Consider the following 12710-nt stretch of genomic DNA (forward strand, 5'->3'; position numbering starts at 1 on the left):
CATCGGCGCCCCGCTCCGACTTTTGCTCCTAGCGACTTGGTGTGGCTCTCCGCCCGTAACATCAGGCTGCGAGTTGAGTCCACTAAGTTTGCGCCTCGCTACTTAGGTCCTTTCAAGGTCCTCGAACAGGTTAACCCTGTGGTCTACCGTCTGGCCCTTCCTCCACTCTTGGGTATCACCGACACCTTTCATGTGTCCCTCTTGAAAACCCGTATACATGTCCCGGTTTTCTGAGTCATCTGCCGGGACATCGGGTTCGTCTACAGATGATTACAAGGTGAACGCTATTTTGGGGTACAAGGTGGTATGTGGTAAAAAATTCTATTTGGTGGATTGGAAGGGTTATGGCCCTAAGGACAGGTCCTGGGAGCCTGTTGAGCACATTCGGGCTCCGCAGCTCATTGCTGCCTTCGAACGTTGCGAGGCCCAAGGAGGAGGGGGGGCATGTTGGGGGTCGAGTTCCTGCCTCTGCACAGGGGGAATCTTGGGCCATCTCCGCTGCGGTCTCCCATTCTTCTCCGGCCACAGTGGAACCTGCTCAGCGGGGACATCGATCCCAGCGTCTTGCTCAGTCTGACTCTGTGCTAAGAGTTACTGCTGCATTTCCTGCTTCTGCCATTGAAGTCAGTGCTGGGCAGCGGCGAGCAGACGCTTCTGGGACGAAGTCCTGCTTTTCACGTTCTGAGCATGCCCAGAGTAAGATCTCTCAGTGGAGATCGAGGGTCACATGATCAGATACTGCAGCTAGTTCATTGGTCCTTTTTTGAAGGTCCTTGTAGGTGCTAGGACTAAGTCCTGCTTTGCACTCTGAGCATGCCCAGGGCAAGATCTCTCAGTGGAGATCTGGGGTCACATGCTCAGGTACTGCAGCAACTCCATTGGTCCTTCTCTGAAGGTCCTAAACGTGCTGCAACTATTTAAGGCTCGCATGGCCGCACGGCCATGCGCTAGTATTGTCTTTTGTAAACGTGTGTGTGTTGTGAGTGAAAGTCGTTCTTTAAAATCCCCTCCCTATTGTATGACTGCTCGCGGAAGGTGGATGATTGCTATCTAGCGCCCGACTTATCCATCAACACGTTACACACATTACAGCGTCTAATTGCTGTGACCGCCAGTGCAGCGCCATGCACTTTCTCTGCGCTTTCCTGACCCAAACCTGGGTGGTTGGTGGCATACGCCAGTGCAGCACCGCATGCACTCTCGTGCTTTTTAAATATTATTTCTGTCTCTCTGACACCCCAGTAGCGGTGTCGAGCGCATGAGGTCTTTATGAACTCAAATCCTGAGTCTTGGGATTGAGTTCTGAGACTCTTGCTTGCGCTCTTGGTGCGGTACCGCGGCCCTGTGACGCAACAGGGTTCGCTTCCTTCACACAGGGTGAAGTTAACCCATGTGTGTATTCATATTGTACCGCCATATCGTCCATCTCTACTAGTTGCAGGGCGAACGCACCTAATACCATTACATCTTAAACTTGGTGCATTCCGCCAGTCCTAACAATGTATTTTTAGGGCAAGCTTGAAACTGTGGATACTGAGAATTAGCCGGATTGTCTGAAGTAGTGCATGCCAGAAAACTGGTGCAGCATGAGAGAAATCCTGGAGATGAAACTGGCAGGTTTAAATTAGATAAGATGTTAGTCTTAGGTCATTAGCGGAACAGAGAGCACGGGTAGGGTGATAGACAGAAATGAGGGAAGAGATGTAGGATGGTACAGAACTGTGGAGTGCTTTGTGGGTGACAGTGATAAGTTAAAGATGTATTCTGTAGCCAATGGATAACCAGTGCAATGGCTGGCACAGGGTAGAGACACTAGTGTAACGGTTGGAGAGGAATATGATCCTGGCTCAAACACTCATCTAAAGATATTATAAAAGTAATACAAACACCCAACACAGGGAAACACAACAAAACCCGTAGCTACATGGTATCATAATTTACTTCTATTAAATGGAGTTCTCCTTTAAGATCTCAGAAGTCTCTCACTATGGAGTAAGTACACCAGTGTCCATGCAGTGATTAAAGGCAACTGTTCTATTATTAGTAATCACTGCTGGGAATCTCTTCTGCCATTATTGTTTTTAATACATTTTAAAGAACTGGAGATGTGGCTGCATTGTGAATTAGGGAGGCTAAATCCTGTGCAGGAAAAACTGATTTCAATGAAAATGTAAAGTAGCAGGACTGGGAAGGGAGGCTCATGTAGATTTGCAGCGCCTGAGAATAAATGTAACTTCTTTATTTCAGATTGAATAATTGAAAATATTCATCCAGCAAAGTCACCGAATTCTTGACCGAGCAAGGAAATCCCTACTGTTTATTTAAATTGCTCAATCCCGTCATGCTCGCTCGTAGTTAGATTCTCAGGAACGATTCCAGGTTGATGGATGCTGGTATCTTTCCATACTGTGATTTATTATTTTCTGATTAAATATAAAGTTCTGAGAATTGATTTACAGACAAAACTAAATATGATTTTTCACTTATTAGAAGGAAAATAGACACATACATGGTACTGGACTTTTGACTTTGTATTGAAATTTTGTCCCCCAGAAGCAATGCAGTCTGATGAAACAAGCCACAAATATTTTTTTCCCTCCTAATTGCTAAAATATGATAGACCTATTACAGCTCTGAACAAACCGGAACAGTAAGGGTTTGTACACACTAATTTTTCCAACTTTTTTGAGCGTTCCTGTTCTTGGAAAAACGCCAGAAAAGCGCTCACAAATCACTCCAAAAATGTTCCTTTTAATTTCTATGCAGAACCAACTTGCTGTTCATATGTTCAGGCTTTTGTGGGTCCTATAAACACTTCTGGCCCTGATTCATCAAGACTGGCGATTTTCTTGCCGGTCTTGATGAGGGATCGCGTTGGAGTCAGACAGTTCAGATTCATTAAGAAGTACAGGCCTCTTAATGAATCAGGAGCATCTGATGAGTGGCGGGCACCTACGTAAGGAGCGCTATAGCTCGTCATGAATTAGACAAACTCCGGCGTCATGACCTGACGTGCCCTTGTCCTGCCCTAGATACTAATAAAAAGACATTACAGAAAGCATCTCTTCTGGAGGCCCTGTCCTATCCTGCAATAGTCAGACAACCCAATGATCTGAATGTGTTAGGCTCACCTGGTGAGAAGAATTCACAAAGCCACAGGTCATGGTGGACACACAGACCCATGGTGTTGGCACAACTGCCTGGAAGGCATGTGGAACTGTAAGGTCTCGAACAACAAGCCCTTAAATGGCTGACAGAAGAGCAGGATAGAACACACCAGAAGCCATATAACTCAGGGGGGCACATTACGAGGAAAACATCAGATCTGAAGTAACATACAAATATAGGAACAAGGATCCAGAGCAGATAATAACTTTATGTGAACGGTCTGTGATGTTCACAGCAAACGATAGGTTAATCTGTAGAGAGCAAGAGGAGGGTTAACCAGAAAGTTGGAGAGCTTTTAGAAATCACAGTTTTCAAAGATGAATGCAATGCCCTCTCTAAATATCAGTTCATAAAGTTTACTGAAAACAATGGGTTATCCAATGGGTCTTGGCGACCAGAAGGTGTCAATTGCAGAAATCACAGGCATCTGAGGAGATGAGAGCAATAGAAGACACTGGATGGTGGCAAACTGCAAACAGCCCTGAGATCAATACAGTATTAATTCTTAGACAAATGGGTGTGTTTTAGAGGGTCTTAAAAGGCCTTTGGAGATGATGTCACTGAGGAACCCCAGTCTACTTGTAAGACCTGACATAGAGCACAACAAAGGGTGACGGCCATAGGGGAAAATGAGACAGGTGCACAACACAATGGGCATTGTGTAATACTTTACTTTCCCTGTGATGGTTCTGAAAGGAAATTAAACACTTCCAGCAAGATTTTTTTCCATAGAACACAGGGGTCCTCAAAAGGGGGGCACTATGTCCTTAGCTTATTGTCAAAAGACCCTTAACAATTCTATCGAAAGATAGAACTGGGAATTTATCATTGAAAATTTCTATAGTAAATAAATAAAACTAGCGCGTGTGCTTCATTCCCTCTTCTAGGTGAACGTTAGAAGTCCATTATTTCATGACATAATGGTTATTTTGCCCTAACTGCATCATTATATTCCAGTTTCAGTTTTGGTACCAGATGTGGGGATCCTCCAAAATATCAATATTCATAAAAACATTTAATCAAGAATTGGAACTACTGCACGAGATCACTGACTCTACTGGAGACAACTGGACAAAGGTTTCTTTACCTATCAAGAGTATTTCACCGGATACTGCTCAGGTAAGGATTGTCCACACTGCATGATAACATAATCCCACAGAGAGGTGGGATGATACTGGTCTTACACTTTTTGAGAATTGGTGTTGAATTTACAGGACTTGTCCAGAACTTTGATACTGATGGTTGATCCTCAATATAGGTCATCAGTATCAGATCGACAGAGGTCCGACACCTAGAGACCTCATTTATAAACTGCAACATATTTTTCGCCCAGGTCTCAAAATAATCTGTGTATTTCATATGAAATCAGAGCAATACAAAGATTCAGTAGAACCTATAGAGTCTATTTGTGCAGTATTACTACTCAGTTGTTTTAAGGAGACAGACGAGACAAAGTACAGTTTTCTGCACTCACTGCTCTTTTAATCCCTTAAAGAAGCACGCTCATCAAAGTTCTTAATGTATTGCAAACATCGTATCATAAAGCACTGTTTACTTACAATTGCTCATTTTGGCCTTCTACCCAGCAAATTTTTCTCTTTTTTTCTGCTCTATGTGGAAACAGGAAGTCTCTGTCCCTGCAAGAATCATTCCCCTCTTCAATTCCTGGCCCAGCTGCTCCTCTCCTCCCATCTGCCAGGGACTTTTGCAGTGATAATGACTCATACAAGTAAAAGAGACTTCCTGTTTCTGCATAGAGCTTAGAAGGATTCAGCTAGTCTTCTTTTAACATAGACCTAATAAGGAAGAGAAGAATTAGCTGGGTAGAAAGGAAAAATGAGCAATTGTAAGTAAACAGTACTATATAATATGATGATTGCAATATGTTAAGGGAACAAAAATTTGGATGGGATGGGAGTGCTTTTTTAAATGCTGCTCTAACAGGTTAGCAGTGAAACTCCAGTGTGGCATCCGCTCCAGTTTTCCTTGGCCCACCACCCATACCACATTATGACAGGGTTCCAGTGGATTACTATGCCATTTGTAGGCGTACTGTCGCTGCCATCTTCATACAGTTAAGAAGCAGTATTGTAGTTTATAGTATGATCAAATGATTGCAGGTTCAAATCCCCTTAGAGAAAAGTAATAAAAAAATTTAAAAAAAAGAGAAAGGAAACAACAGTTTGAATCACCCAATATTTCCTCATCCAAAAATAAGGAAATAAAAAAGCATATTTAGTATCTACGAATCCAAATCCAATTTATCAAAATATAAAATTGATTAATCCATACAGCAAACGACGTATAGGAAGGAAAGGCAAGAATTTTTGCTTTCTATTTACGTCACTCCCCCCCCCCCCCAAAAAAAAAATGCAATATGAAGTGATCAAAATGTTAGATTGTAACATACAAAAACTACAGCTTTGGACTCCAAAAACAAGCCCCTATACAGGTGCATCGCAAGAAAAATAAAAGTGTTATAGGTTTTGTAAACTGGTGATACAAGGCAAATTTTTTTCAGTTCAGAATTTTTTTAAGCCACTGAAATAATATTAAAACTAAACTTTGGTATTGTTTTAATCATATAGACCTGAAGAATTACATTACCAGGTTATTTTTACAGCAAAATGAATGTGGTAAAAATTAAGCCTAACAAACAATGGTTGGATTTTACTCATCTTTCAATACAGTTAAAACTTTTCACATGGGAGAAAATCAGGCTCTCATATTCCTATGTCAGTGGAAAAATAAAAATGTTATGGCTCTTGGAAGAAGGGGAGGATCAATATTGCAAAAGCGGAAATTTGGGAGGGATTAAAAAATAAAAGCTGGACTCTGGTGAAGGCTATCTCAGAATATCCTAATGCACATTCCTTTTTCTTAGTATTTCATCTTTTCTGATATAATTGGAAATATTCTAAATGGTTATTCTCAGCTCAACATAATATCTGTCTATATGGCTGACATAATATTTATTGAATAGCTAAATCTTACTTCTATATTTTTACTTCATCAAAGTTCTACATTGCCATTTAGTGCTTCCATTCGAGCCATTACATTTCTTAGAGGAGCATTGCATGGCCTTTAAGTCTCCTTACACAGGCATGTCGCTTTACACATCGAGGAACGTTACACCTAGCCAAATAAGATCTCTTGCATTGCACTGAGGAGGGGCAACACTCTGAAACATGTGTCTGTAAATAGAGATTCTGGTTTGGCTGTTATCCTAAGTTATGTGACAAGGTTCCTTAAAGGGTCCTTAATGACTTTCACTTCTTCCAGTAGGTGACACTAGAATTAAAGTCTTCTTCTTTCAAGTGGCAATTTGCATAGCTAGCTTTAGAGACTGGAACTCTGGGAGTGGAGGAGGTGGCTCTGTTCATCTACTTAAGACCCCCACATGTTATAGATGGCTTTTGGCTGCAGGATGGGTTTGGCAGGTCATTCAGCTCACAGCTATCTGCTCTGACTTTTCCATACACGCTCTCACGAGTGCTCCTGTGCTCTCTTAGGCCTCTTTCACACGTAAGTGTCTCCGGTACGTGTAGTGACAGTTTTCTCACGTACCGGAGACACTGACACACGTAGACCCATTCAAATGAATGGGTCTATGCACATGTGCGTGTTTTCACACGGACCGTATGTCCGTGCTGAAAACACGTCGACATGTCCGTTTTCCACCGGCAGCACGGACCACAATACGGACAGCACACGTGCACACGGAGAACAGTGTGCACTCTCCTCCGTGTGCACGTACCGCCCGCAGGAGAGACAGCGCTACACTAAGCGCTGTCCCCCCCGCATGTGGTGCTGAAGGCGGAATTCATCTCTTCTTCCCCGCCGGAGAGAAGAAATGAAAGTTTTTTCTTCTTGGTTTTTTTTTTTTTTTTTTTTTGTTTTGGGGGGGGGGGGGGGTGAAAAATAAAGTTTGCATGTGCCCCCGCGTCCCCCCCCCCCCAGTGCGCCGCCTGGCCTCTTGCCGCAGAAATACTCACCCGGCCAGCTCCTGCGATGTCTCCTGTGTCCTCTCCGCGCTGCCAGCTTCTCCTGTGTGAGCGGTCACGTGGGACCGCTCATTACAGTCAGGGATTATTCACTGACTGTAACCACGTGACCGCTCGCACAGGAGAAGCTGGCAGCGCGGAGAGGACACAGGAGACATCGCAGGAGCTGGCCGGGTGAGTATTTCTGCGGCAAGAGGCCAGGCGGCGCACTGGGGGGGGGGGGGGGACGCGGGGGCACATGCAAACTTTATTTTTCACCCCCCCCCCCAGAAAAAAAAAAAGATCTTTCATCTCTTCTCTCCGGCGGGGAAGAAGAGATGAATTCTGCCTTCAGCACCACATGCGGGGGGGACAGCGCTTAGTGTAGCGCTGTCTCTCCTGCACGGTCCGTGTGGTCCTCAGGGGTCACACGGGCGGCACACGGATGCCGCACGTATGTGCCACTTGAGCACACGGACATACGGACACGGATATCTCCGGTACCGGTTTTTCCCGGTACCGGAAATATCAGGACGTGTGAAAGAGCCCTTAGAGAAAGCAGCTACCAATACTAACTCCCTGTAAATGTGATGGTAGACTATGAGCACACTTCCATTTGACACATTTATCAGTTATAATATTGGCAGCTCCATCAGTTTTAACATCAAGTATAGAGCAGCATTTACACCATTTTTGCTGTCAAGACCATGGGATCTTTGCTGAACCTCATAAGATCCTGCCACATGGTGTTTGGATCTGTCATTTGAAAGACTCAAACCCCAAATCTGAATGGAACCCATGACTCCTACATGAACCGAGCTTTATATAATTTTCTTCCACCATTATGATGTAATTTTCATATACTTTTCCATTGCAGATCATTTTGGAGGCCACAAATTACTCACCTCAAGCTTTGGTTGCTATTGATGACATTGGTTTTTCCATACATTGTGTCGCTAATAACGCACTTTCAGGTAAGATTAGAAATTATTTAGTCAACCATTTCCTCTCCGAACTTTACAACCTGGAATCATTCAGAAAAAAATGGGAACTGACCAGCATCACAACCCAGTGCAATGGTATCTGGAGTTGAACAGGAGCCATGGAATAAGTGGTTTGATATATAATCTGATTTGAGATCTGAATATTTTTTTTGAAGGAGATCTGAATTGAGTTTCTGAAAATATATTTCAATATAAGGCTAAAGTCTGGTATTTCATATAGAAGTTTTGAATGTTCATTAGTCAATCTAATCCGGGGTCTTACAATAATTTAGGAGTCTTGTGTGAAGTCTGGTCAGGGATTTGATATTACTTTAGTAGGGACTGAACACCACTAGCGACTAAAGAAGAGAAAAGCAATATGATGCCAATCAAATTTATGTTGAATCTGTAGAAAGTTGATTATTTAATTCAAACAATTTGTGAGAAGCTTTGCATGAATTCACTAAAATGCCTGCTGCAATTTTACACATTGCAGAAGTTTGCATGAGCCACAGAAATATCACATGGTATTGAGAGCAGCGGGCCAGGATATACCATAATATCTTGCAGCTATCACATCACATGAAAACCTACAAGAGAAAAAGTAAGCAAAACCCCTGATGTAACTAAGTAAAAAAGCAAAAGTGCATTTAAATAACACAGAGTTTTTAGTAATACTGTTTTTTGATTAAAAAAAATAGCACAAAAGCCATCCCACCGCGTCAAGGTAACTGATCGGGACAGTCCTACACTGTCTAATATTAAAACCTTACCATGTGTCAATGTTGACCTCAGTGTGAATAAGGGCAGACAAAAAGACTGGGCCCAACCAGGGAACACCAGACTGGGGAAGCCTTATATACAATCTCTAGCACAGAAACAGGGAGGCCACACCCCGGCTTGCACAGAATGCAACAATACAAAGAAAAAAAACATAAAAATTGAGCTTAACTTGAGTTGCTACACATGTAGAAGTTAAGCGCATGTTCACATTGGCCACAAAACATTAAAACCTACAAGAGAAAAAGTAAGCAAAAACCCTGATGTAATTAAGTAAAAAAGCAAAAGTGCATTTAAATAACACAGAGTTTTTAGTAATACTGTTTTTTGATCAGGACTGTCCCGATCAGAGTTACCTTGACACGGTGGGATGGCTTTTGTGCTATTTTTTGATCAAAAAACAGTATTACTAAAAACTCTGTGTTATTTAAATTCACTTTTGCTTTTTTAATTAGTTACATCAGGGTTTTTGTTTACTTTTTCTCTTGTAGGTTTTAATGCCCTTATTCACACTGAGGTCAACATTGACACATGGTAAGGTTTTAATATTAGACAGGTGTAGGATTGTCCCAATCAGAGTTACCTTGATGCGGTGGGATGGCTTTTGTGCTATTTTTTTTTTTTTTTATCAAAAAACAGTATTACTAAAAACTCTGTGTTATTTAAATGCACTTTTGCTTTTTTACTTAAGTTACATCAGGGTTTTTGCTTACTTTTTCTCTTGTAGGCTTTAATGTTTTGCGGCCAATGTGAACATGCGTTTAACTTCTGCATGTGTACCAACTCAATTTAAGCTCAATTTTTGTGTTTTTTTTGTTTTGTTTTTATCACATCACATGGTATAATAGCACAACCAATCAGAAGGGACTGTCATAGCCTGTGTAAAAGCAGAGGTAGAGAATACAGCAGCCATTCTGTGGTGAATCTGGATCATGAGAGGAAGTCACAGCTCACAGAATAGCCAAAGAAATAGAGAGAAATAGCCAAAAACACTGAATAAACTAGACATATAGTGTGTAATGTAGTTAAGAAGATTAGTGTGTGAAGCACAGGCTGTTGGGTACAACCAGTTACTATCTGTTTACCCATAGTCATATGTGTTGAGGTCACTTTGAAGTTACTAAGGCAATGTTTGCATTTAAGAGCTTGAAAGGGGTTAGATATAGTCCTATGATATCTTGGGTTGAAATTTAGGACTATTCAGGGCAATTGGAGGATTTTCCAGCACTTTTGAATTTTTTAGGAAAATTCTGCGAAGCTGGAAAATTTGAATTTCGAAAGATTTCAAAAGATTCATTCACCTCTAACACCATTTCACATAAGCCACATCCCACAGAAAGACCAGTCATACATTGTGGTGACTCTATGAAGTATTCTCCCAGGCTGAAATCTCAGCGATTGCTTTTAGGCTGGATCTACAGAGCTGCCTCATTGCACATGAAGTATAGAAGACTACTAAAATTAAGCACAGGATTTTCAACATAGATTTGGACAAAAGGTCCAATGAATTTAGTTCTACCTTGTTAGGTATGGCGTGCTATCGGTTCCTAAAAAATTAGCTCCACAAATATATGTACTAACCTTATGAGAATGTTTAAAAAAAATATAGAGCACATGTAAACCATTGGAGCTTTATCATTTTTTTTGGAAGATCTTGTGTAATAAAGATGATCTCTAAATGAAGAATGTCAGAAGCTCCGTGTTGGAGAGGTTGTTTTTGAAATATTTTGCTCTGAAAGCTTTACTGAGGTATCATATAGATGGCCATCTTGGGGAATTATCATCTATGGATTACATTATTTCTATCAACAGGTCAATCGAAGGAGACAATATCTTATCACTGTCCATCTGGCTTTTCGTGTGGAGATGGTAACTGCATATCATGGAAACAGCGGTGTGATTTTACAAAAGACTGCGCCAATGGCATTGATGAAAACATATGTCGTAAGTCACTTCTTACCGAATATTTAGTGCACTTGGGATCATTTTGAGAATTATTTAGTTACATAAGTGGATAATTTTTGAGTCAAGATTTATCTTTTCGCACAGTAGAAAAATTAACAAATGGGCTTTATTAACAGTAACATGAACTACAGCATAATTTTGACATCATGGGATGGATAATCGCGCCATGTAGCAAATTTACACAGAAAAGATCCCACGTTGATCCTATACAGAGAAGCCTCATATGATATTAGATATTCTTACACAGCAGCAAATTGTCTGGAAAATGATCAATGTTGGGTAATTATGGATCTTCCACAGGGAAGAGGAGTATCAATAATCCCTAGTTCTTATTCAAAGCAATCATCTAGTTGCTTGGACATGTGCCTAAGTCAAATCAATTCTCGTTAGTGGGCAATCCGTTTTCTAAATGGAAATCTACTGATGAGCAGGTTATTGCCCCAGGTCTATCAACTGAAGTCACCAATAAACCTTACTATCCCCAGTAGATGTTATGGATTTCCACATATCTGCAGACTTGCAACGGCTGGAGAACCAGAGGTTGGGGACCACTGCCTTTGATACAGGAGATATTTGTCTGTATAAATAGTATATTTAGGATTATAACTTTCTTATGTTTATTTATTATTTGCATAACATACAGAGGATGCATACCAATGGAAGCCATGGGAGGCTGCAAACTCCAATTCACTATTACTACGGGCGCCGGCACATTTGTAAAAATCATTTACATAGACCTTGCATGGCAGTATACAGAGTCCAAGTGGTTCCATATAGCATGTTTAAAAGTGTTAAAGGAAATGAAAAGAAATGTAATTATAAATTACAAAATACATTTAATTAGCAATTCATAATCATTACGTCTATGGAGGTAATCACCATAGAAATGAATAAGTAAATAAAAATAATTTACAAGTTTTTTTTTACAAGTTTTAATCAGCACAACAAAATGACAACCATTTTAATGGTAGTACGAATTGCTAAAAGTTCCTAAATTATGTAGGACCTTATTAGTAATTACATTTTCTTTAGTTATTTTTTTTCTTTTCCCGGAGAACCCTTTTAAGTGAGGCATTATATTCTCTCATAGAAGCATTGCAAATATCTCCTCAGTATGGCATGCCATTGGACATAATTTTTGTATGCAGACTGTAAGAAAAATGCAGTGAGCACCTCTGTATAAAATTGGAGGCACATGGAAATTTTGGGAAGTATGTATGTATAGTATAGAGTATGGACAAATACATGAATTTATATATTGCTGGCTTGAGTTAGGTGCTAAAAGGCACTGGTTCATGAAATTTGAATGTTTTTGTACATATAAAAAAGAATATAATTTATTTTGCTATTAGCTACATTTCCTACATCTCTTTTATATCTATTTTATGGTTTTTTTTTATTCTTTTCCTTCTTCAGCTGCTAAATGTGACTTTGAATCAGATGATTGTGGCTGGCGTGAGATGCGTCACTTTGATTACTTTGACTGGGTCAGAGACTCCAACAGCAACGTGGAGCCAGAGTATCTCTCCCAAACACCACCACAGGACCACACCACAAATTCAACGGAAGGTAACATTCCTCTAATCACCAGTCCGCTTCAAAAAAACTGTCCTTGTTAGTATAAAAGTTTATCATCTAAATTATTTACTTTTTGTTTTAATTTCCTGATGGTTTTGAAGCTTGCTGTTTTCTCCCAGGGAATAAAAAGTATCCTCGTTAGTGTCTCGTTAGAGTTATCAAAACTATGTCTTGTAACGAGCTTTGCCTGACCAGAAGACATTTCCGCTAAATAGCAGCAAGCACAGATATCTAAAACTATGGAACATTGATC

The 12710-nt window shown here is 40.7% G+C and overlaps 1 protein-coding gene across 1 annotated transcript in view; it reads left to right on the plus strand.

Moving 5' to 3' along the window:
• The window catches only part of MALRD1 (MAM and LDL receptor class A domain containing 1), a 491201-nt gene that overhangs the window by 186934 nt on the left and 291557 nt on the right, over positions 1-12710 (plus strand). Inside the window, exons 12-15 of the mRNA XM_077268326.1 lie at positions 4126-4287; positions 8029-8125; positions 10727-10858; positions 12296-12448. Coding sequence (XP_077124441.1) covers positions 4126-4287; positions 8029-8125; positions 10727-10858; positions 12296-12448 — 544 coding nt within the window. The remainder of the gene's footprint in view (positions 1-4125; positions 4288-8028; positions 8126-10726; positions 10859-12295; positions 12449-12710) is intronic.

Source organism: Ranitomeya variabilis, chromosome 6, assembly GCF_051348905.1.
Source record: "Ranitomeya variabilis isolate aRanVar5 chromosome 6, aRanVar5.hap1, whole genome shotgun sequence".
In the NCBI taxonomy this organism is placed as follows: domain Eukaryota; kingdom Metazoa; phylum Chordata; class Amphibia; order Anura; family Dendrobatidae; genus Ranitomeya; species Ranitomeya variabilis.